A 27200-nucleotide genomic window follows, 5' to 3' on the forward strand; every position below is an offset into this window, starting at 1 on the left:
TGGAGCCTGCTTCTCCCTCTGCCTGTGTCTCTGCCTCTCTCTCTCTCTGTGACTATTATAAATAAATAAAAAATTAAAAAAAAAAAAAGAAAAGGAAAAAAAAAAGGATGCCTGGGTGGCTCAGCGGTTGGGCGTCTGCCTTCAGCTCAGGGCATGATCCCTGGATCCGGGATCAAGTCCCGCATGGGGCTCCCTGCGAGAAACCTGCTTCTCCCTCTGCCTGTGCCTCCGCCTCTCTCTCTCTCTCTTTGGGCTCCTGAGAGAAGCCTGCTTCTCCCTCTGCCTGTGCCTCTGTCTCTCTCTCTGTGTCTCTCATGAATAAATAAATAAATCTTAAAGGAAAAAAATGATAATCTGTATAGTACATAGTAGGAGCTCAAACATTTTATTATTTTGTGAAACAGATTTCAAATATGTAATAGTAATATACTTTGTAGTCCTTAAAAATACTATGGGTGTAAATCAGAAATCAGAAACCTTCACATTTTTGAGATAGGGCTTCAATATAAAATATAAAGATCCTTACTAAAGTATACTCAAAGGTCACAAGTATTGACCTCCCAAATTTGATATGAGTGATGAAGAAGGTACTCCAAGAAGTCCCAGGGTTAGGACCATGAAATTAGATCATTTACATGCAATAATCTTTCTTCAAACTGTCTTGTTTTTCAGTCAATCGGGGAAGAATGTAGTCTTTCATGTTACTGCAAGTTTGGTATTAAATAACAACAAAAAAGCTGTATGGTTCCAGAACAAAACTGGAGTATACTCTCCCATTTCCTTCTACATACTGCAGCTACTGAGTAACTACTTGGGGACCTAGGGAGAAATCCGATATTTTAATTTAGTTCTTTTAAGGTAAGGATGAGTTTGAATTTCAGAGTTGAGAGAAGGTAAAAAGGGACTATTTCTATATTTCATAGTACTTGGCAGTTTCTAGAATTCATAAACATGAATTTTTAACGTATACAAATATGTGTAGTCCAACCAAGAAAGGAACAGGACAGAAAAAAATAGTATATCATATATACATTGCATGAAAAATATATACATCTTTCTCCCACTAAGAAATATAAGTAAAATATTAACTTCTATTATCTAAACCAGAAACCATAAGTTATGATTTGTTATGTTAATAGTTTTTAAAATGAAATACTTCTTTCTGTAATACCCATGAAATCCCAATTATTTCCAGAGCCTTATTTAAGCCCCAGAGTTTCAGGAAAACCAACTCAGGCTGCCTCTTTTGATAACACTTTCCCTGGAACAGACCGTCCTCTTAGGTCAATAATCTTAAGTCTGCACTTACCAATGTCTAAAATTCTCTTTTGCAGAGCTCCAATGAAAAGAAATGGTTCATCTTTACATGATTGTACAAGTGTGCCAACCAATTCAGAATTTGTTGCTAAGATGCAGGCATTTTCTTCACTGAGGTTGACTCCTGCCATGGAAGTCACATCATTGATGTCATCTTCATCTCTAAGCAAAAGAAAAGATAACTTTTTGGTGTAGTGGTGGCTGACATGTATATGAATGATTTAAGAGAACAAGGAATTATAGATCTCCTCTTATAACTAAAGATATCATTTTACTCAATTCATCCAAGCAAGAGAACTGAAGAATAGTTATCCTCCCCTGAAAGTCTTTAAAAATTAATTGGTGTGTCTAACCATCAGCATACATTTAATATCAAGAGATGAATCAGAAGCAACTTTGTCTTCTAGTGCCCATCTCTCCATCTTTCAGTTTAGTAAATGGATACACCAACAGGGACTTGTAGGTTAAACTAAGTTATCGACAAATGCCCTGCAATGAGAGACAAGAAATGAAAACAGTCTTCTTTGTTTTCATCCAAGATGATCAAAAGCCCATCAGATTTCCCTAGTACACTCTACTGTTCCACTGAGGAGCAGAAATTCACTGATCCTGAAAGGTCCTTACCCACACAAAGATCCTTGAGAAGAAGCTTTCCTGACTAGCTATTCTGAAACCAAATGGTTAAAACTAGTTTTGATTTTCTGCTGCAGACTTTTGGTGTGTTCCATTGTACCAATTAAATTCATTAAACCACATCCTCAAGCAAATGGCTGCAAAGGGTCTACATCTAAAATTACACAGGACACAAACATACACACTAACATGACATATATATAAAACACAAAATATGTTTCAGCTCTTTGCAGTGTACCAGCAAAATTAAATAGTTGTTTTTATCCGACAGGATTGCTATATGGCTACAGTGCAAAGAAGAGTATATATGTTTAAGGGTAGAGAAGAAGAGAGAGAAAAGAAATATGAAAACTCCCTCACAGAATCCTTACCACCATATGTAATAATAACCATGTTACCGATCATAACTCACCTACCAATGCATAACATAATTTACACAAACATGATTATATGAAAAAAATGTTGCTTCTCTTTATTGCATGGGCCAAATGGTATATCATGTGGTCTCATGTCAATGGATTTAAATTATGAAACTCCCTGTGGTAATGCATTTGTGCATGAGAAAGGGAAATAAATTATAATTGTCAAGCACACAAGAAATGAAGGCCTCTGTTGTTCCATTTTAAAAAGTAACACATTAGGGGTGAGGGGGAAAGAGCCCATGCTCAAACATATATAAGAGATTAAAACAAACAAACAAACAGCAACCCCCCCCAAACCACAAAATAAAAAACAAAAACCTAAGTAAAAGAAAGGAGGAGCTAGACACAGCAGTTGAAAGTAAAGAGATAGAACAATGATCTTATGATCTGAACAGCAGATTTAAAAGCCTAACATTTAAAGGTCTTTACAAAGGGAAAAAGAAAAAAAAATTAAATTTAGTTATTTCAAACCAAATAAAACATGCAATATAAACAAAGTATATCAAAATGGTTGGACTCCACCTTATCAAATGTCACAGAGGTATTGTCAGAAGTATGGATGCTTAAAATGGTTCTAAGAATCATTTTACCACCTACATAAAGTATTTCCAGAAACATCTAAACATGTAAACATCTGAAGTGTAAGAATGGTAAAAACCATAAACCCAAAGATGGACCAAGATCCAAGTAAAAAATAAAAGGTCTGATTAAAAAAATATTTTAAAAAACATGTCTCAAGGGTGCCTGGTGGGCTGAGTTGGTAGAGCATGTGACTCTTGATCTTGGGGTTGAGTTGGAGTCCTATGTTGGGGGCAGAGATTAGTTTAACCCCCCCCCCCCCAAAATCCACCAAATATCACAAGAGAATGAAAAGACAAGCCACAGACTAGGAGGAAATATCTGCAAAAGACATCAGATAAAGGACTGCTATCCACAATATATGAAGAATTCTTAAATCCAGCAATAAGAAAACAAACCAACCAATTAAAAAATGGGCCAAAGACCTAATAGATGCCTCATCAAAGAAGATGTACAGATGGCAAATAAGCATATGAAAAGATGTCCCACATCCTTGTCATCAGAGAAATACGAATTAAAATGAGAAACCACTATACATACACCTATTAGAAAGGCCAAAATCCCAAACACTGACAACATCAAATGCTGATGAGGATGTGGAGCAAGAGGAACTCTTGTTCACTGCTGGTAGTAATGCAAAAACGGTACAGCTACTTTGGAAGACAATTTGGCAGTTTATTAGAGAACTAAACATACTTGTACTGTACAGTCCAGCAATCACATTCATTGGTATTTACTCAAAAGACCTGGAAATTAATGTCCACACAAAAACTTGCACACAGATGTTTAGAGCAGCTTCAGAGATAATTGACAAAACTGACAAAACGTGGAAACAATCAAGATGTCTGTTAGTAGCTGAGCGTATAAATCAACGGTGGTACATCCAAACAATGAAGTACTATTGAGTGCTAAGAAGAACTGAGATGTCCACACCATGAAAAGACACAGAGGGGAACTTAAATGCAAATTATTAAATGAAAGAAGTAATCTGAAAATGTTACATACTGTATGATTCCAACTACATGGCATTCAGGAAAAGGCACACTATGGAGACAGTACAAAGACCAATGGTGGGCAGCCCGGGTGGCTCAGCAGTTTAGCGCCGCCTTCGGCCCAGGGCCTGATCCTGGAGACCCAGAATCGAGTCCCACGTCGGGCTCCCTGTGTGGAGCCTGCTTCTCCCTCCGCCTGACTCTGCCTCTCTCTCTCTGTCTCTCTGAATAAATTAAAAAAAAAAAAAATCTTAAAAAAAAAAAAAAAAGAGACCAATGGTTGCCAGGAATTGGCAGGGAAGGAGGGATGAATAGGCAGAACAGAGAGAATTTTTAGGGCAATGTAACTTCTCAGTAGGATACTATGCTGTTGGATACACATCATTATACGTTTGGTTTTTTTAAAAAATATTTATTTGGGAGAGAGAGAGAGAGAGAGAGAAAGAAGAAGAAGAAGAAGAAGAAGAAGAAGAAGAAGAAGAAGAAGAAGAAGAAGAAGAAGAAGAAGAGGAGGAGGAGGAGGAAGAAGAGGAAGAAGAAGAAGAAGAAGAAGGGGGAGGGGCATCGGGAGAGGGAGAGGGGAAGCAGAGTCTCTGCTGAGTATGGAGCCTGATACAGGACTAGATCTCACAATCCTGAGGTCATGACCTGAGCCAAAACCAACAGGTGGATGCTTAACCAACTGAGCTACCCAGACGCCCTTCATTATACATTTGTTAAAACCCATAGAATGTACTACACCAGTAGCAAACTGTAAGCCACAGGCTTAATGACTTGTCAATGCAGGTCTGTCAACCGTAACAAATGGATCACTCTGGTGGGGGATGTTGATAATGAGAGAGGCTATGCATGTGTGCATTTAGGAGGGACTCTCTGTATCTTCCAATCAATTTTGCTATAAACTTAACCTGCTTTGCAAACAAAACTTATCCAAAAAAAAAAAAGAAAAAAGTCACCTATATATCAATGCAGAGCCAGTTTATTCCAAAACAGAAACCTAACCAGTTATTTACTTAATGTCCTTAGGATTCAAATTTTTCCTTTAAAAAATGGGTAACTCAGATTAGGTGCTTTCTAAGGTCCTTCTCAGTTACTTAAAAGAATGAGGCAGCTCTCTTTGATCTGATATAGAACAATTGCCAAGGTGTACTATGAAGTAGGGAAAAAAATGAGGTAGAAAAGAGACTGTCCTTTGGGGAGAAAAAAAGATACACACACATGCATGTATGCATATGGGCATAACATATCTCTGGAAAGATACATGAAAAATTCTCCTCCGGAGAGGGAAATAGGGAAGTGGGATACCATAGTGTATTCTTTTTTACCTTTTGAATGTTGTACTATATACATGGATTACCCGATCAAAATTATTAATGATATTTTAAAAATAGTAAATAAATATTCAGGAAAAGATAACTGGAAGTAAAAAATATGAAGTTTAGACATATAACCCCAATATTCCCTTAAAAAGAAAATCAGAATTGTTTAAGATATGCAAAAAATAGCTTTACACACATAGTTACAATCTCAGTGTGTCAGGTACATAGGCCTTATAAACTGCAACTTGGTTCCATAGGAGGGTTCCTGCATAACCCCTGTTGAGATCTCCCACACAGGCTGGAGAGACCAGTATCCAGCATACTTACTACCAGCACTTAGCATAGTACTAAAATTGAACAGAATTCATCAATGAGATAGTCCCATGTTTTTAAGACTCTTCTTGTAGCCCTTCTCTGAAATAAGGAAGGAACTAACTAACTGCCCAATAAGATTTGTTCTTTCCTTCCTTCCCTCCTCCTATTTGGCCCTAAGCTGAACACAGCTCCCTCTAGTACAGCTGTCAGTTGCTATGGTTACAAAGGGCAGCAGGAATAGACGAAGACCCCTACTGAGGGAAGAGGAAAAGGTGACACAATATATAGCACCCAAGCCACTTAAAACTTCCTCTAAGAAAGGAGGCAGACTGAAGGAAAGTCAACACAGTGCGATAGCAGCAATATCAATAAGGCTAAGATAGGTCAAGACAGTATTAAAGGCTTTGATGTTGAAGCATAGTTGTGATTCTAGGTTGGCTTTATTTCTAAAGGAGAAGAAAATGAGAGCCCCCAAACTACATCTTCAAGTCTTCTGGTCTAACGCAGTGTCTTTTGAGGAAGATACTGTGCAAAATAATCTGTTTTATTTTTAAAAGATAAAAAGGAAATTTAATAATGCCTTATAGATAAAGCTTTCCAATTCAAGATTCTGTGAGGTGTAATAAGTTACTGTGTAAAAATTTAAAAAGCATTACCCAATTATCATTAATGTCTTGCATTCTGGCTTCTAAAACTGATTTTAGCTTTTGATAAAGCTGTCCACTGCTTATGTCTGACTTCTTAAATCTCTTCCACCCTCTTAAGGTCTGAACAGTCCCAGACCGGTTCTTCTAAAGTACAGGGAATCATATTTTTTTCCTATTCCAAACCTCTTTTGTTTCCAGGAACTTAATCTGATGTTCAAGGTTTTCCAGGTAATGGCCTTAACTTAGCACTCTTCTCTCCCATTACTCACTATCACACAGCTCCTACTGATTCTGGCCTTTGCTCAGGCCATTCCCCCTTTCCAGTTCTCATCTTCAAACTCTGGCTCTAATGTCTTTCCGTAACTTGAGCTATAGCCCAGTTCTGTTTCAAATGCCTAATTTAGAAATACTGGTTTAATTTGTTTTTACATTTTTCTTTTCATGCTTTTTTTTCCCCTTTGTTTTTATACTTTTAAAGCATTTGTCCAATTGCTACAAATTTTCAACTTCTGAGAGCATGTTGTATCTATTATGGTAGGTTTTACTCTGTCTTCCATTAAAGTTTCTCTTAAACTCCAACTAGACTTATTTTATTGATTATATTCAATAAATATATTAAATTAGTAAAGATATCATCTTCATCTCTATTATTCCTAGCACAGTAGTATATAAATGGTAAATAATTGAGGAATTTCCATGTGTTCAGAACACATGCTATTATCTGTTGCAAAGTACTTAGAAGAACAGAGGGTAAAAATGATGAATCAAACTGCCTATGGTGCATTCCTGACCACCAATTATTATCTATGAAAATAAAGCAAAATAATCTTTCTAGACCTGCATTGTCAGTAAAACAGAGGCAATAGCAGTCCTTAGATTTTGGACAGAATATTCAAGGAAGTAATTCATATGGAAAAGGAATTAGTTTAATATAGAAAGAGTTCTACAAATAACTAAGAAAAAACCCCATGATCCAATGGAAGAATGGACAAAGTGCATGAATTTTCACTTAAAATTTTAAAATGACTCAAAAATAAGATGTTCTGGGCAGCCCCCGTGGCGCAGCGGTTTAGCGCTGTCTGCAGCCTGGGGTATGATCCTGGAGACCTGGGATCGAGTCCCCGTTGGGCTCCCTGCAATGGAGCCTGCTTCCCCCTCTGCCTGTGTCTCTGCCTCTCTCTCTCTCTCTCTGTGTCTCTATGAATAAATAAATAAATAAAAATCTTTAAAAAAAATAAGACTGTTCTTAAAAAAATGTTCTGGTCTATTCATAAGAGAAATATAAAATAGAATTTTCACCTGTTAGACTGGCAAAAACTTTTTAATGTTCACCAGAACATGTGAAAATATGCTATTATAATAAGCTTTGCTGCTCAATGTAATTTGTAAATCTAACCTCCATGGAGTCATTTGATATTATCTGATAATTTAAAATGAATAAGCTCTTCATAGATATTATGTGAAATGATACCCAATGTGGCTTTGTTCTCCTAGTACAAAACCCTGGAAATATCCTAACTATCCACCATTATGTAATTTTGTTAAAAATCTCAAATCACAATGATTATACAGTAACAGAGAACAATCTCAAAGACTACTATTAAGTTGTAAAAAACAAAATGTAAAACATTATGTATTGTATGCTACCATCTGTGTTGAGAAGATTATATCTAGAAAGATACACAAGAAACTGCTAACAACACGTGGCCCTACAATAAGATCCTGCGTAGCAGAGGGAAAAAGACGCAAAGGAGAACTTTGATTTTCCGCTGCATATCTTTTCTTCCTTTCAGTATTGTACAAAATGTAGTACTACCTGGTTTAATAAATAATTTGTTTAGAAAGCATAAAAAATTTATTTTAAGAAGATTAAATTCTTCCTTTAGATTACTAATCCCTGGTAAGACAACTTTGACTTCAATACTCTACGGTAAACCCTCAGTTATAATCACATAAACTCACACAACACCCTGTTTATTCCTCCTTCCATGCCTTTGTGAAGTTATTTTTCTCATAGGAAATTCCCTTTGTCTTTCCTCTTTTGGCTCAAATGGAGCATAACATACTGCAGGATTTCCCTAACTTTAGTGATTTTAAGAACTGCCTGGGAGTATATTTAAAATACAAGTCTTGCATTCAAATACACACCTGCATAGTACCTATGATACGCATTCAGTGGGACTAGGCTGGAGACCACAAACCTGGAATCTTTGCTTAAACATACTTAGGTGACTGGGACAAACACTCTGTGGACCACACTTTAAAAATACTGAGTCATGAAAATTAAGAGCACCAATTCTACAGCACGAGACCAAGGTTTTAGTCCCTACTCTGTCAATTATTATTTTTTTATTTTTTATTTATTTTTTTAAAGATTTTATTTATTTACTCATAGAGACAGAGAGAGAGAGAGGCAGAGACAAAGGCAGAGGGAGAAGCAGGCTCCATGCAGAGAGCCTGACGTGGGACTCGATCCAGGGTCTCCAGGATCATGCCCTGGGCTGCAGGCGGCACTAAACCGCTGCACCACCGGGGCTACCCAATTATTATTTTTTTAAATAAGAATTTGGTACATTTTAAAAAAAGGTTTTATTTACTTTTTCATGACACACACACAAACACACAGAGGCAGAGACATAGGCAGAGGGAGAAGCAGGCTCCCCAAAAGGAGCCTGATGCGGAACTTGATCACAGACTCTGGGATCACACCCTGAGCCAAAGGCAGACGCTCAACCACTGAGCCATCCAGGTGTCCCTGCTCTGTCAATTATTAAAAGGATGATCTTGAACGAATTTCTTTACATCTCTACTCATCTCTACATCTCTATTCTTTATTGATGGAGGTAAAAACTGTACCTGTTACATGATTTTGAATGAAAACTGTATTAGAAACCAGGACTTTATTAGAAATAAAAATGAGTATTTAGGGGCACCTGATTGGCTCAGTCAGTGGAGCATGTGACTCTTGATCTTGGGGTCATGAGTTCAAGCCCCATGTTGGGTATAGAAATTACTTAAAAACAAAATTTTTTTAATACAATGGAATATTACCCAGCCATCAAAAAAATGAAATCTTACCATTTGCAATGATGTGGATGGAACTGAAGGTATTATGCTAAGTGAAATAGTCAATCAGAGAAAAAGAATTATCATATGATTTCACTCATATATGGAATTTAATAAACAAAACAGACGATCATAGGGGAAGTGAGGGAAAAATAAAATAAGATGAAATCAGAGAAGGAGACAAACCATATGAGATTCTTAACTATAAGGAACAAATTGAGGGTTGCTGGGGTGGAATGTGGAGCTGCGAGGGACAGTACCTTTGCCCAACTCTCAGAAGTAAGTAAGCTTTGAAGCCAACTTTCAACTAGCCTCTGTCCTATAAGAATTACAAAGTAGCTCAACTCTATGTGAGGAGTTTCTATGGAAAGTGCTGTATTGAACAATCAGAAACAAGCTACATGCCTGACAGAAGTTGTGAGAGGCAAGTGAAAGTTGCAGTCCCTGAAGTCTTGTGTCTTCAAGTTCAATACAGCGATTCCCTAGGAACATCCTCATATAGAAAGGAGCAGGGTTCTAACTGCCATAAATGAGAGGCTAGTTGAAAGCTGGCTTCAAGGGTGGGGGTGCGAGGAGGGAGATGAGGTAATTGGGTGATAGGCATTAAGGAGGGCTGGTGATATAATGAATACTGGGTGTTATATGCAACTGATGAATCACTGAACTCTACCTCTGAAAGTAAGAATACACTATATGTTAATTAATTAACTTAAATAAAATAAAATTTTAAATAAAATATTTTTTAAAATGAATATTAAAGATAATAAAACCCTTACATATTATTAACATAAACATTTTAATGAAAACCAACAATAACAAAATTTAAAAATAATTACTCAAAAAGGTGGCATTGTTTACTATTTTCTAATCTCTTTAATATCCATTGATTCTCTTCACTTGGAATGGATCTGATGCATGATTTTGTAACATCACATATTAGTGATTTGAAAAGTATTGGTACATTGAGTTATAGAGATCTTCCAAATTTAGACTCATTACACATAATCCTAAATCACAAGTTAGTAACTGCACCAATCTAATCAGAAAATCTAAGTATTAGGAAGATATTATGCTCATGGCAGTGGATACAAGTTTTCCAAATTTTTAATTTTTGCTTGAAAAGCTCAAACTTTATCACTGGCAAAAAATGCTGTCAGTTGTTTTCCCTGAAGTGACAAGGCTCACTTTTTTCATTTTCACAAAAATGTCAAATTCCCAAGTCTAAATAATCACAGTTTGTTTTCCGGTTGTTCTTTGTTCTTCCAAGTAAAAATGGTACTCCATGAAAAAAGTGGTTTAGCTCACAACTGAAACACAGGTGGAGTACCTGGGTGGCTCAGTTGGTTAAGTGTCCAACTCTTGATTTTGGCTTAGGTCATGATTTTTGCAGGGGCGGGGACTTCATAGGATAGAGCACCCCCTATCTGCAGCACCCCACGGGAAGTCTGCTTCTCTCCCTCTTCCTCTGCCCCTCCCCACTATGTGCTCACTCTCTTTCCAAAAATAAATAAATAAATAAATAAAATCTTAAAAAAAAAAAAAAGGAAACATAAGCACAAACACTTGTCCTTAAGACAATCATGAGACTTTGGCATGCAGAAGAGCTTTATGCAAGTTTCCCATTTTGTCACACAGAATATTAAAAATGTGTGTACTTCAGAGTAGAGACTTAGTGAAAATAATAATGTTTGCTGCCTCATTAAAACCATTAAAAAAAAAAACTAGCTTCTTTTCTTTTCATTTACTCTGAGTGTCTGAGGGTAAAGAATAAATGGCTACTAGTATAGTTTGGTGCCTCTGCCTTGACTAATGCTAAAGTGCCAGCAGTTTTGCCACTGTGGCTTTTGAACCATCATTCAAATAATATACCAAATCAGGCAAATGACAACATCAACATCATCATTATTAAAATAGTTTTAATCTTACAAACTCCCTGAAAAAGTCTCCATTTCAAAACTATCTTTTATAGATCACATTTTGGAACCTGCTGTCCCATACTTACAATCTCTAGCCTATAATGAAATCAGAAATACGATGAGGATTTTAAAAAATACAGATTTCTGCCAAGGTTCAGTATCCAGAGAGTTCATTCTGGATAAGCCCCCAACTGAACAATTTCAATGAATTTCCTAGGTAGTTTTCAATTTGTTGATTTGTACTATACTAGTAATTATTTACTTATAAATTGTTTTAAAAACATCTACAACCCCCTTCCTATATTTATATATCTTCTTTTTTAATTTTTAATTTTTTAAATTTAAGTTCAATTTGCCAACATCTAATACCCATCCCATCAAGTGCCCATCACCCACTTACCACATCCCTCACCTACCTCTCTATTTATATATTTTCAATTAAATTATTAATACTATTAAGAATGTTTTATTATAAATGATACCCTACTCTTATCACTGTCTTTTGGCTCTGATCTTTTTGGAAGATGCCCATGACGTAAATGAGATATGCCCTATCTCCTGCCCATGTAACTTCAACCTTTGCTTCATGGTGTATCTACCTCTAATATCTACTATCTTTTCTTTCCACTTCTTCTGCATCTAAGTATAAACATAATTTTTTCCTAAACAGCATTTTACTATGACAAAATCTAGCTAGAACTTTGAAAGACTTCACGATCATCTCCCAAGTGTTCATTTATATAGTTTCCCTGTGAACAATTTTAAGAACTTAATTTCTATCAAGATCTAGCTTAAGGCAACTCCTCCAAGAAGAATGTTTTGTTGAATTTTAATCCTAGATTTAGAGCTAATAGGCATAGCTCACACTGATGCTTCTTCTCTCTCTCCTTTATCTTTCCAAGATAAGAGGGTTTTTTGCTTTTTGTTTTGTTTTGTTTATGTCACTAGACACTGTTTTCTGTGTAAGTCAGTCCCTGCTCTGGAAAGATTAACCATATATATTATGTCATATATTATATAACAATATATTATTGATATATCTGTACACATAAGGATAAGCAGACTAATAAACACATGATGAAACCATTACATATGCAGCAAGGTGAACACATGTTTAATCAACACTATAGAATCTGATTCCTCCAATATGAAATAAAGGACATTAAAGCTAATGTAGTAATATCATCTATGGCAATAGCATGTAATCTTGTCCTACATTATTTTTGAACAGTGTGTTTTAAATAAAACTTATAATCAATCGGAGAAGGACAAACATTATATGTTCTCATTCATTTGGGGAATATAAATAATAGTGAAAGGGAATAGAAGGGAAGGGAGAAGAAATGGGTAGGAAATATCAGAAAGGGAGACAGAACATAAAGACTCCTAACTCTGGGAAACGAACTAGGGGTGGTGGAAGGGGAGGAGGGCGGGGGGGGTGGGGGTGAATGGGTGACGGGCACTGAGGGGGGCACTTGACGGGATGACCACTGGGTGTTATTCTGTATGTTGGTAAATTGAACACCAATAAAAAATAAATTTATTATAAAAAAATAAATAAATAAAACTTTTAAAAAAATCACACTAAACTCTAGCTGTTAAAATACTGTAACTAGCAGAAGTAATATATATGCATTACTCATCCATACTTCATTATTTCTCTGTAAAAATAAAAGCTCTTTAAAAATTTTTAAAGCATTATCATCTTAAAAAAACAATAATAATTCCTTATTATCATTAAATAGCCAGTGAGTTTAAATGATGTTAACTATACAAACATGCAAAGGTACTGTAATATTTGTTACTTCTGATCCTGAAATATGAAGAATAAAACATGAATCTCTGGCACCCTCTGGTGTTTAAATACTATATAGCTTCCCTTATTCATCCCAGGTGTACTGACAAGCAGAATAGAAAATATAATTCTCTCAGTGGAAAAAGTCATGAACAAAAAAATTTTTTTCAGTTAAACAAGTAGTTTTGAAAAAATTGGTAGATTTTAAGCCTCATCCAGTTAAGTCAAGACAAGATCTAATGGCATATACTATTACCTCCTCTTATTTAACAAGAGTCAACATTAAGAGCCTATTTTAAGCTTCACTTTAACAACTGAAGTGACACTGATATTTAGTATCCAAGAAAACCCAAACTTAAGCTAAAAAAGCCATCGCATCAAAAAAGATATGCATAAACCACATATGGCCAAAATTACTATAAAGGATTATACAAAATGAAAAACGTATCTTACTGCAAAAATAAAAGGACTCTTAAAAAATAGCTATGATTATAGACCCTTCTTTTCTCTTTATAAAAATTCATTATTTCAGCAAATATTTGAATACTTATTATGAACTAGGCCTTGTTCTAAACAATAGGTATAGGACGATAAACGAAAGTTATTGTAAACTCTCAGAGATTTAAAAAGGAGTGGGAAACCAAAGGAACGGTAAACAAAAAAACAGGATACTTTCAGATGAGTGCCTCAAGACAGCAGGTGTAACTGAAAAGCTACTTTACAGTGGTTGCCTCTACGCAGAGACTCCCTAATTAGAGAGATCACCTTTAAACTAAAATAAAAAGGACCAAGCCAAATGAAGACTGGAGGACAGAATGTCCAGAGAATATCATTATCTAAAAACTGTACAGTAAGAACATGACTATGTGTCTGAAGAACAAAAGGAAAGTGAACAACAAGCCTCGGTCCCTTACCCTATGGAATGTTATACTTGCAATGATCTGCTTACTTCTAGTTTTCCTGAATGTGAGAGAATCTTCCATTTGTGTATGCCACTGTTTTTTTTTTTTTTAAGTATTTCTATTATCTACGACCTTACTGAATTCTAATAGTTTGTTGAACCTAACATAGGTTCAAGATGATTTATACCATTAAAAAGTCAATTCTCTCCTAAATCAACCTATTCATATAACCTCAATACAAAATTTTCATAGAACTGCCCTGCTCATTCTAAAATTCATGTTTAATAGAAAAATAACAAAGGTAAAGTGGAAACACCTCTGATAAAAAAGGAATAAAAAGATAGGATTTACTCCACCAGATAAAAAATAAATAATGAAGGTATAATAATTGAAAATATAAAAATATTAACAAAGAAATAAAAACACAGCACTAAAATGAAACTCTACAAATGAATCCTTGTATAAATAATAATTTACTACAAGATAAAGGTGACATCTCAAACGAGAAAAAGTAAGGATAATGGATTCTTTAGAAACTACCATTGAGACAAGCATCCCAACTGGGAAAAAGCTAATGTCATCCCAACTGGGAAAAAGCTAATGTCTGCTACAGACATTTACAAAAATAAAGTATTATTGAAGATGTAAAGATATATGTAAATATGTGATGTGTGTATATAGATATCTTCAAAGAAAATATGGAAGCACATCATTATGGACTCTGAATGAGAAAGGATTTTTTAGACTACAGTGAAATTCAAAAGCAATAGGCATGAGAGTGATAAATCTAATACTGTGATTTTAAGTCTTCTAAAACAAAAAGATGCTAAAAACAAAGTTACCACTTCAAAATTAGGAGAATATTTATAACATACAACAAAATATAATATACAACAAAGAATTACTCTCCAAAAAATATATATGTGTAGAAAGCAATAAGCACTCAACAGATAAATGAGCAAAAGTAATATGCTAGAAATTTCCCAGAGAAAATACTAATGGTGACATTTTTGCTTCAGGCACTAAGTGGACTAGATTTACTGTGGAGAAATTACATGGCATTCTAACTAGACCAGGATAAGACATTTTCATTCCAGTGTTGGGTGCACAGAAGTTGTCAAAAAAACTGTCAGTAAAAATAAGCTATAACCACACTCTAAAGGTAGAACTGCCTGAGGGGCAGATGCCTGTGGCTGGCACTAGTTCCTGGACCTCTGTTAAAGTGGAGGAATTGCATCTGAGACTACTGGGTTAAGTCAGGTTCCCTAGAACAGGTACTAAATGGTCACAAGTCAACAATCACCCTGGTTCCCATGAGAAAGTCACAAATTCTCTCTGGAATAAAGCAAACTCAATTTAGGTCCTTAGGTCTAATCAGATTTACCCATCCAATGAGGTTTTAAGTTCAGAAATTATATATATATATTTTTTTTTGTTTTGTTTTGTTTTTGTTTTTTGTTTTTTGCTTTTTTAAATTTATTTATTTTTTTTTTTAAATTTTTATTTATTTATGATAGTCACAGAGAGAGAGAGAGGCAGAGACATAGGCAGAGGGAGAAGCAGGCTCCATGCACCAGGAGCCCGACGTGGGATTCGATCTCGGGTCTCCAGGATCACGCCCTGGGCCAAAGGCAGGTGCCAAACCGCTGCGCCACCCAGGGATCCCGCTTTTTGAGAAAGAGAGCACATGCACACAAAGCAGGGGAGCAGCGGAGAAGAGAGAGAAAGAGAGAATGCTAAGCAGGCTCCACACACAACATGGACTCTGAGATCATGACCTGAGTGAAAATCAAGAGTCAGATGCTCAGTTGATTGAGTCACCCATATGCCCCTACATTTTTCACTTCTAAATGTCCTTTTTCAAATGATTGTATTCATTTTTTAATAGAAAATTGTTCCCTGCTCCTTCTGTGATTCCACATTTTATTTCTAACCATTTTTATATTGAATATAAAATATTCAATATAAAATTGATCACCCAATGTTTGAAGTCACCGGGGTTTCAAATGTGCTGCTGTTTTGTTGTAGTTTAACTCTCAGGGTGACTTTTCCTTATATGTTTTACTTTTCAAAGTGAACATATACACGGATACCAGAAAACCATGGAATGACATTTTTAAAGTGCTGAAAGCAAAAGAAAAAAAAAAGTCAACCCATAATTCTATCACTCCTGATACATTGTCTATGTAAATAACCTAAAGTAATCTAAAAATTATCAGAAGGCAATTGACATAGGATTTAAAAAAAGCAAAGTGCATTTCTATATAGTAGAAACAACAAAGGCAATTATCAAAAATATTTATAACAGCAATAAAAAGGTACCTAGGAATAAACCCAACAGATAAATATAGCAAATTGTGTACAACCTATATAGATAAAATTATATTACTTTATTAAAAGATATTAAAGAAGGCATGCATAAATGAAGATATAAATCATATTTATAGATAAAAGACCCAAAATTATAAAGAAATCAGCTTAAGGGCAATGGACTCAATGTAATGCTAATTCAAATTTCAATAGTCATTTTTGGTGGGATTTAAACTAGTACTTAAATTTATATGGAACAACAAAATCCCACAAATAGCCAAGAAAATCAAGAAGAGTGGAAAGGTAGGGTATGAAAGTGAAGTGAGGAGAAGTAGGTAAAGGAGATGCCTTAACAGATTTAAAAATACTCCTGAAGCTATAGTAAATTTAGAAGCGTGCTTCTGGAAATAAACAAATTAACCAATAAGTTAATATAGGGATGAAAAGATAAACAAAAAACTAGCCTAGAAAAGACCCTAGATATGATGTAGGAGACGCTACAGATGACTGAGGGAAAGGCAGAGTCTTCACTAATGCTGCTGGAACAAATGATTATACATGTGGGAAAGATGAATTAGGATCCCTACCCTACATTGTAAGAAAAAACAAAACCAAAATTAAACCCTGTTGGACCATGATTTAAATATAAAAAGTAAAATTTCAAAGCTTTTAGAACACTATAAAGGAGATTATCTTTTAATACCAAGAAAGATATCATAAGCAATTTACATAAGACATTGCTAAATACAACTACTTTATTTTTAAAAAACACCAGAACTTCTGTTCATCAAAATATACCAGTGTACTGAAAACACTAATTCCAATAAATACTGGCAATACACAAAAGTATAAAGAATTACATTACAACTTCTGCTTAGTTATAGACTATCACTTATAAGAGACAATTGTTCTGATTAAGAAAAACTAACAAAGCCAGAACATTTTTTTAAAGTTTGTTTGAAAGCAGAGCAGTGCTGAGAAAACCAGGTATTATGGAGCCACAGTCCTAAGAAAAGAGAACCTCACCAATGGAAACCTAATTTTCTCCATGTTGGCATGTGCAAATTCTGGATGTGAACAAGACACTACGAAGCCATGGAGAAGGCAGCTACTAAGTAGGAAAGCCAAGAGAGTAGGCAATCTCATGATGATGGAGAGACAGAGTTACAGCTCAAGGCTTCTGAGGCTGCCAATGTTCAGGGTGTGGGCCATGATCCTATAAAAGAACTGCAGCACAAAGAGGCAGATTGGACATTGTGAGATGATTTTTCATTCAAGGCATTGAACATTGAAATTCTACAAAAGAAAAGTCAAGGAAGCCAAGCAAAAAGCTTATGAAGAGCACTCTGAGAAGGATTCTGGGAGACAGTAGAAGAGCATCAGCAATCTGTCTGGTTAACAATTTTGGAACTTCTGAATCTTTTAAAGGTTTCCAACTTCCAGGGGAAGGCTTAAAAGATAAAGCAGGTTTTTGGTCAATTTCAGCTGTTAGTTTTGGCAAGTGCTACCCATCCCCCAGGCTCCAGCCCTGAGGCAGACAGCTATGCACATGCATTAGAGCAGTCTGCCCCAGCTTGTGGCAAGGAGGATGTATGTGTTTGTGTGTGCGTGAGCATGCAGGGAAATTGTCCTCCAAATATCAGGAATATGTACTCAGATCACTGATTTTTGCTTCTGATCTCAGAAGTACAGAGTAAGAGGTGGGTTGCCATAGTTGCTGCAACTCATCCCTCTGTTACAAGGCCCTCACCCTCTAGCCAAGGTGCCTTCCAAGGCATTTAAAGAGGGTCCGTCCCATTTTTCCCCATCCCCTCATTTTCCTCTTTTGGGAGCCAGATATGAAAGATTAGGACATTCAAAGGCAACTGCATATATGGAGGAAATTAGAAAGTCACCAGACATGCCCAGGGAAAGTCTAAAGCTAAAAACAATCTAAGATCTAAAGTTTACACTTATCATTATTAGAGAGTAGTAAGAAAATTATATGCAAAACAAACAAACAAATAACCTATATGAAATGGACAAACTCTTAGAAACACAAAACCTACCAAGACTTAATCACAAAGAAAATCTAAATAGATCAATAATTAACTGAGGAGACTGAATGAGTAACCAAAAAAATCTCCCAACAAATAACAGCTCTGGACCTGATGGTTTCGCTGTGAATTATACCAAACATTTAGAGCAGAGCTAATATCAAATCTTTTAAAACTTTTCCAAAAAACTAAAGAGGAGAAGATACCTCCTAACTCATTCTATGAGGCCAGCATTACCATAATACCAAAACCAGGCAAAAATACTGTAAGTAAACTACAGATCAGGGGGCCTTTCTGATTCGGTTGGTACAGCATATGACTCTTGATCTTGCGGCTGAGTTCAAGCTCTACATTGGGCATGGAGCTTACCTTAAAAAAAAAAAAAAAAAAAAAAAGAGCGGCACCTGGTCAAGTATCCAACTCTTGGTTTCAGCTCGGGTCATGATCTTAGGGTCTTGAGATAAAGCCCTGCATTGGGCTCTGCACTCAGTATGGACACTGCTTAAAACTGTCTCTTCCTCTCCCTCTGCCCCTCACCCACCCATGCTGTCTCTATCAGATAAATATTTTTAAAAATACTAAAATATTTTTTAAAAAGAAAGAAAACTATAGACCAATATTCCTTATGAGCAATGATGCAAAATTTCTCAACAAAGTACTAATAAATTGAATTTGACAGCATATTAAAAGATCATACACCAAGACTAAGTGGGATTTATTCCTGGAGTACAAAGATGGTTCAACATACAAAACTGATCAATTTAATACAGATTAACAAAAAGAAGGAAAAAAAGCCACTGATCATCTTGAGTGATGTTGAGAAATAATTTCACAAAATTCAACACCTTTTCAAGATAAAAACATTCAAAGCACCAGGATGGAACTATCAATATAATAAAACAATATATGAAAAACCCACAGTGAACACCATATTTAATGATGGAAGAACGAAAACTTTTCCTCTAAGATCAAGAACAAGATAAAGATGCTCACTTTGGCCTCTTCTATTCAACATGGTACTAGAAGTTCTAGCCAGAGAAGTTATGCAAGAAAAAGAAATTAGGGATCCCTGGGTGGCGCAGCGGTTTAGCGCCTGCCTTTGGCCCAGGGCACGATCCTGGAGACCCGGGATCGAATCCCACGTTGGGCTCCCGGTGCGTGGAGCCTGCTTCTCCCTCTGCCTGTGTCTCTGCCTCTCTCTCTCTCTCTGTGACTATCATAAATAAATAAAAATTAAAAAAAAAAAGAAAAAGAAATTAAAGAGTCCATATTGGAAAGGAAGAAGTAAAATTATCCCTATTCATAGATATGATCCCATGTGTTAGAAACCCCTAAAAGTGAGAATTAATATATGCATTAACAAAGTAGCAGGATACAAAGCCAACATACAAAGAAATCAGCTACACTTTTATACATTAACATACATATATGTACTTGCATTTACATATATATACCCTGAGCCCAAGGCATATATGGACAATCTGTGAAGGAAATAAGAAATTACATTTACAATAGCATAAACGAGAAAAAAATACTTAGTAATAAACTTAAACTTAACCCAGAAGCCAAAAGACTTGCACAATGAAAATTACAAAATGTTGTTGAAAGAATTTAAAGAAGATATAAATGAATAGAAACACACCCCATATTCATGGATTGGAAGGCTTAATATTACTAAGATGTCAATGTTACTCAGAGCAATCTATAGATGTAATCTCTATCAAAAACCCAGTGACCTTTTTTTGCAGAAACAGAAAAGACCAATGTAAATTTTACATGGAATCTCAAGGAAACCTGAATAGCCAAACAATCTTAAAAAGGAACAATGATGTAATACCTACTTCCTGATACCAAAATTTACTACAATGCTACAGTAATCAACAATATGGTGTGGTACTAACATAAAGACAGACATACAGCCAAATGAAACAGAACAAAAAAGACATAAATAAGCCCTAATATATATGGTCAAATGATTTTTGACATGAGTGCCAAGACCTTTCAGTGGGGAGAGACAGTATTTTCAGCAATACTACTCTGCTAAAAAAAACTGGATATCCACATTCAAATGGATGACTTTGGACCTTTACCTAACTCCTTATACAAAAAATTAACTGAAAAAGGATCAATAGCCAAAAATGATAAAAAAAAAATATAGGGCCTAAAACTATAAAACTCTTAGAAGAAAACAGGACAAAAGCTTACAAAACTGGATTTGGCAATAATTTGTTGGATATGACGCCAAAGGCATACACAACAAAAAAATATTAAACAAACTGGATCTCATAAAAATTTTTCAATTTTGTGCTTCAGAAGACATTAACTTCAGAGTAAAAAGGCAATCCACAGAGGAAAATATTTGCAAATCATACATCCAATAAAGGAGAAATATACAGAATATAAAACTCAATAACAAAAAAATTGATTAAAAAATGGGCAAAGTACTTGAATAGAAAATTATAAAGATATTCAAATAGCCAATAAGCACATGAAAAGATGCTCAACATCACTAATCATCAGGGAAATGCAAATCAAAACCACAAAGAAATACCACTTTATATCCATTAGGAAGACCATTATCAAAGAAAACAAAACAAAACCAGATAATAACAAGTGTTGACAAGAATGTGGAGAAATGTGTACTCTTGTGCACTGCTCATGGGCATATGAAATGGTATTCTACCATTTTCCATTCTGGAAAACAAAGCATGGCAGATCCTCAAAACATTAAAAATAGCATATTATCCCATAACTCCACTTCTGGATATATAACCAAAAGAACTGAAAACATACTGAAGATATTTCTATGCCCATGTTCACAGCAACATTATTCACAATAGCTAAAATGTGGAAGACACTCAAGTGCCCATTGACAATGAGTGGATATACAACAGAATATAATTCAGTCTCAAAAAGGAAGGAAATTCTGACTTATGCCATAACATAGATGAACTCAGAGGACATTATTCTAAGTGAAATAAGCCAGTAACAAAAAGACAAATACTGTGTTATTCCATTTATGTGAGACTGCTGTAATCAAGATCACAAAGACATAAGAGTACAATGTTGGTTGCCAGGAGCTAGGGGATAAGGGAAGAATGAAGATTAATTGTTTAGTAGGTATAGAATTTCATTTTATAAAATGAAATGAGTTCTGGAGATAGATGGTAATGATGGTTGCATAACAACATGAATGCAATTAATACCACTTAAAAATGGTTAAGATAGGGGACACATGGGTGAGTCAGTGATTGAGCATCTGCCTTGGGCTCAGGGCATGATCCCAGAGTCCCAGGATCAAGTCCTGCATTGGGGCTCCCTGTGGGGAGCCTGCTTCTCCCCCTGCCTGTGTTTCTTCTCCCCTCTCTGTCTCTCTTATGAATAAATAGATAAAATCTTAAATTAAAAAAAAAAAAAGATTAAGACGGTAAATTTTATGATATGTGTATTCTCCAACAATTTTTTTAATTGAGAGGAAAAAAGAATTAAAACAGTTTACAACAACAAAAGCACGGTGAGTTTTAAGCACTCGGAAAATAAAAATTGGGGTTCAGAATACAGCAAAGGAAAGCACCCTCTTAGTTGAAACTCCTGCAGGATTACATCCCGAAGCCTGGAGAACCAAAGGGACACAGAATCTTGGAAAGATTACCACCTAACTTTGAACCAGCTCAATTACTGACTAGATTGAGGCAATCTGCTTCTCTATTGCCAACCAGAAAACTGGGTAAATTCTCTTTCTGGAGGTAACTAATCCAAAACTCCTATAAATATTTTTTATACATATCTGACATTGACTCAAAAAAAAATTTACTAAGTGTACAACAAGAAACAACAGGACAAAAAAGCCAGGGAAAAGAAACAGACTTATAGTTAACATGGATATTCAGAATATTAGGCATGGACTTTAAAATAACTATGATTAGGGCAGCCCCGGTGGCACAGCAGTTTAGCGTCGCCTGGAGACCCGGGATCGAGTCCCACGTCGGGCTCCCTGCATGGAGCCTGCTTCTCTCTCTGCCTGTGTCTCTGCCTCTCTCTCTCTCTCTCTCTGAATAAATAAATAAATAATCTTAAAAAAAAATAACTATGATTAATTGTTTAAGAACACAGAAGTAAAGATATTTCCATCAGCTCAGTCAGTTAAGCATCTACTCTTGAAGCTGTATTTTGGCTCAGGTCATGATCTTAGGGTTGTGAGATAGAGCCCTGCCTTACCTCAACTCTGTGCTAGGTGTGGAGCCTGCTTAATATTATCTCTCTCTACCCCTCAACTTCCTCAAAAAAAGATACTTCCACATGATAACAATAATCTATTAAAAAAGAAATGGAGGTTATGGTTTCTGGTAATGGCAGAGTAACTTGATTAATATTTACAAAATCAACATACAACTTTTAAAAACAACCATTTGAAAAAGACAAATCTGGGGCACCTGGGTGGCTCAGCTGGTTAAGCGTCTGCCTTCAGCTCAGGTCATGATCCTGGGTTCTGGAATCAAGCCCAGCATGGAGCTCTCTGCTCATTGGTGAGTCTGCCTCTCCCTCTCCCATTTGTCCACCATCCCATATGTGGTCTGTCTGTCTCTCTCTGTCTCTCTCTCTCTCATCAATCAATCAATCAATCAATCAATCAATCAATCTTAAAAACAACAACAAAAATGAGACAAATCTAGGGGCACCTGGATGGCTCAGTCAGTTAAGCATCTGACTCTTGGTTTCTGCTCATTGTAAACACTCAGGATTAAGCCCTGAGTTGGGCTCCCTACTCAGGGGGAAGCCTGCTTGAGATTCTTTCCCTCTGTCCCTTCCTTCAAGCTCACTCTCCTTCTCCCTCTCTCTCTCTCTCTCAAATAAATAAATCTTTTTTAAAAATAAAAAAGACAAATCTCAACTATAATGACAGGAAGCTGGTCAATGGCTAGGTGGGGTGTAATAAGGAGACTGGCTGGGAAGGAGCATCAGGAAGCTTTTGGGGTGTTGAAAATAGTCTATGTATCCTGATTGACACAGACTAAACACAGTGCATTGGAAGACGATGACTGCCTAGATGTCCATCCTCTAACATTTCCTCCCAAAACAATACAGAACAAGGAAAACCACAACCTCAGCACAACTCAAAGACAAAGAATACCCAAACTTCAAAATAAGTATAAATTAAAAAAAAAAAAAATCCCAGAGAAGGCTCTTTTGTCTTTCAGCAATCAGTTCCCCATCTATTCACTCCCTGCCTTCCCCCCCAACTTGCCCCCACCTCATGTGATTCAAGGCCTATGGCAAAAGAGACTAAGAAATACTGCTGTAAAGAGGCCAGAGAACTGGTGGCAGTGCTAGGCATTAAGGATGAAATATTTTATGAGTAGGAAGACTAAGTACATCCCAAATCAGAAAATACTAAAGATATGTCCTAGTAGATCACAGAATGAGCTACATTCAATTAAACCTGGCACACTTAAATGTGGGGGGTAGGAAGCAAAAATGGGGAGAGGATTATACAGTGCTGCAGATAAGAGAATCAAAGGGGTTTTTCATAGGCCAATAGATGCAACCAAAATCCTATTAAGACATGTTGCAGAAAGGTCTAAAAACAATCAAGGGAATGTAAAGGAGATAAAGAAATAAAGAAAAGAGGCAAAATAATGGAAAGTAAGGGAAGTAGAAAGAATAAAATTCATACTATCGCATTCCCTGAATAGTAAAACTAAAACAATGGACTAGAACGAGTATTTCAAACTATAACCCAAGAAAACCTCAGACATTTCAAGAGACCAGCATCTACATATTAAAAGGGCCAACTGGGAATCTAGGAAAAGTGGAAGTCAGAATGGTCAATGTTTCACAGCATATCCTAATATAAAAGTACTAGATTTCAAAGATAAAGAAATAAATTCTCAAGGTGTTCAGATGAAAAGATCAAATAAATAGAAACAATATAAATATCAAGGCAATAGTGGAGAAATATTTTTAAAATTGGAATACAAAATGTTAATTTCACATCCAGCCAGCTGTCCTTCAAGTATAGAGGACACTGAAATAGTTTGTTTATTTTTTTAAGGATTTTATTTATTTAAGAGAGGAGAGAGAGTGTGAGAACATTAGCGAGAAAAAGAGAGAGGAGGGGCGTAAAAGCAGTGGGGAGGAGTAGAGGGAGAAGCAGACTCCTCACTGAGTAGGGAGCCCGATGCAGGACCCCAGGATCATGACCTGAGACAAAAGCAAACACTTACCCAACTGAGCCTCCCAGGCACCCTGAAACAGTTTTTAATATGTAAGGATTTAGGGAATTTAGACATATAAGAATTTAGGGGTAGAGGGAGAAGCAAACTCCTCACTGAGCTGGGAGCCTGATGAAGGACCCTGGGATCATGACTGAGCCCAAGGCAGACGTTTAACCAACTGAGCTCCCAGGTGCCCCAAAACAGTTTTCAACATATAAGAATTTAGGGAATTCTACACTAAATGAGACTCCCTTGAGTAGATGAACTTCATCCAACCAAGAGATAACTAAGAAAAGTTTAGAGAAAGGACCAAAGATGATCATTTTAATATAAAAGTAGGCCCTACAACTAAAATGCAGGTGGAGATGAGGAATAAAGACTAATGCACAAATGTTTTTATATTATGACAAAGAATGCAACTAAAACTGGAGAAGGTTGAGGAAGAAGAAAGTAGAATACCCACATTCTTATATAGGTAATAGGCAGAGATTAAAGAATATTAATACAAGAAGGACAAACCTAATACTGCAATACTTCTAGAACAAAGCATAGAAGATAATCTTTGTTTTTTTAGAAGATAATCTTTGTAAGCTAGAATTGCACAAATATTTCTTAGATAAAACATGAAAACCATAATTTACAAGGAAAATCAATGAACTGAACTTCTGCAAAATGAAATGTTTGCTCTGCGAAAGACACTGGTGAGAGGATGATAGAACACATCACAATGGAAATATTTCCAAATCACTTACATGGCAAAGACTTAGATTTTGGATACATAAAGAATACTAAGAACTCAAACCATAAGAAAACAAATAACTCAGTAAGAAAAACTGGACAAAGAATTTGAACACATGTTTCATCAAAAGTATATGGATACCAAATAAATACAAGAACATAGGCTCAACATCTTTAGTCATTAGGGAAATGCAAATTAAAACCACAATAATAATGACAATATATTTTACTATTCTAATGAATAGTAAAAATCAAAATAACTGACATTACCAAGAGCTGACAAAGTTGAAGAGCAAATGAACTCTTATTACTGGTAGAAATGCGAAATGGTTCCTTTGGTAAACAGTTTGGGAACTTCTTAAATAGTTAACCACACACTTACCTAGTAACCCAGCAATCATATTCCTAGATATTTACTACACAGAAATGAAAACCTATGTTCACATAAAAATCTGTATATAAATATTTATACCAGCTTTACATACTATTGTCAAAAACCAGAAATGACCCAATGTTCATCAACAGGAAAAAGAAAGAAGAGATTTACATTTATACAAAGAATACTTCTCACCAATACAAAAAAATAATCCAATATTCAAAATGATACGGATGAATCTCAAAAATATGCAGTGAAAAAACATGCAAAAAAGGTTAATGTGATTTTTCATTTATGTGAAGTTCAAGAATGGACAAAAATGATCTATGGTGATGGACATAATAGCAACTCCTGGAGGCAGGTGTTAGAAGTAGTTAATTTGAAAGGAACAGGAAGGGGAAGGATATATGTTCAGCATCTTGATTACATGCAAGGATGTATGCTTATCAGGATTCATTGAACTATACACTTAGGATTTATACACTTATTTATAAATTATACTCAATAAAGTACTGTCAGCTTTTTAAAAAGGCATCGATATATTTATAAGTATTATTCTGCCATCTTTTTAAAAAGTACTACTTCCTTACACCAGACCAAATTTTAACTATTTTCCTTACCTGAAGGATGTTCCATTCTCTTTTATTTTATTTTTCTGAATAGGAGATGCTTGGAGTGATAGAATTTTATTTCCTGGCAGGGTAATTTGCTTTAGAATGGAAGCTATACAAACAAAAGAAGAAAGAAAAATGAATTAAAAAAAAAAAATCCATGCCATATTAGGAAAATGTAGAATAGCTTTTAATATACACAGAATAATCAGAAAAAAATTTCAAGCTGTTCTAGACCTCTGTTAAAATGTTAAAATGACAATAAACTTATTCCCTACATAAGAAATCATCTTATAAAATCAAGACCTCTCCATTTTTTTATATAGTCTTCAAATGGTCTACAGAATTACCAGCATTATAAAAATATGTAGAAAAAGTGACAGGTGATAAATGTTAATATATCATTTATATTTGTATATATTTTTTGAAGATTTATTTATTCAAGAGAGAGGGAGAGAAAGTACTAGTAGAAGGAAGGACAGAGGGAGAAGCAGGCTCACTGCTGAGCAGGGAAGCCTGATGCAGGGCTAGATCCCAGGACCCTGGGATCATGACCTAAGCCAAAGGCAGACACAATTGACTAAGCCACCCAGACACCCCTATATTTGTAGATTTAAAAAATACATGAAATCTCTAAATTTTATGTGTAAGAATAAATTCCAAACTTAGGAAAAGAAATACATTTTAAAAAGAAATAAAGTTATAGCAATTTTTATTTTTGTAAGTAGCAATTTTTTATAGCAATTTTATAGCAATTTTTATAAGTTTATAGCAATAAGTTTATAGTTTTTTGCTATAAGTTTATAGCAATTTTATAGCAATTTTTATAAGTTAAAAAGTGCTTTTTATTTACTCATTGGTTCTTTTATCTAATTACAAAAATGCCATGAGTAGCTGCCTCTTTATTCTAAAACAACACATATCCCTAAAAAGTAGCTATGTATGTATAAAAAATGTACTAAACAGTTATTTTTCAGTGTTCCATCCTAGGTCCTATTTAAAAGACTTAAC

At 35.4% G+C, this 27200-nt stretch overlaps 1 protein-coding gene across 1 annotated transcript in view; it reads right to left on the bottom strand.

Moving 5' to 3' along the window:
* The window catches only part of TAF4B (TATA-box binding protein associated factor 4b), a 125850-nt gene that overhangs the window by 59326 nt on the left and 39324 nt on the right, over positions 1-27200 (bottom strand). Inside the window, exons 9-10 of the mRNA XM_038543622.1 lie at positions 26199-26301; positions 1310-1479 (exon numbers count right to left, since the gene is read on the bottom strand). Of these exons, the coding sequence (XP_038399550.1) occupies positions 1310-1479; positions 26199-26301 (273 nt within the window). The remainder of the gene's footprint in view (positions 1-1309; positions 1480-26198; positions 26302-27200) is intronic.

The sequence above is a fragment of the Canis lupus genome, chromosome 7 (genome assembly GCF_011100685.1).
Source record: "Canis lupus familiaris isolate Mischka breed German Shepherd chromosome 7, alternate assembly UU_Cfam_GSD_1.0, whole genome shotgun sequence".
In the NCBI taxonomy this organism is placed as follows: Eukaryota; Metazoa; Chordata; class Mammalia; order Carnivora; family Canidae; genus Canis; species Canis lupus.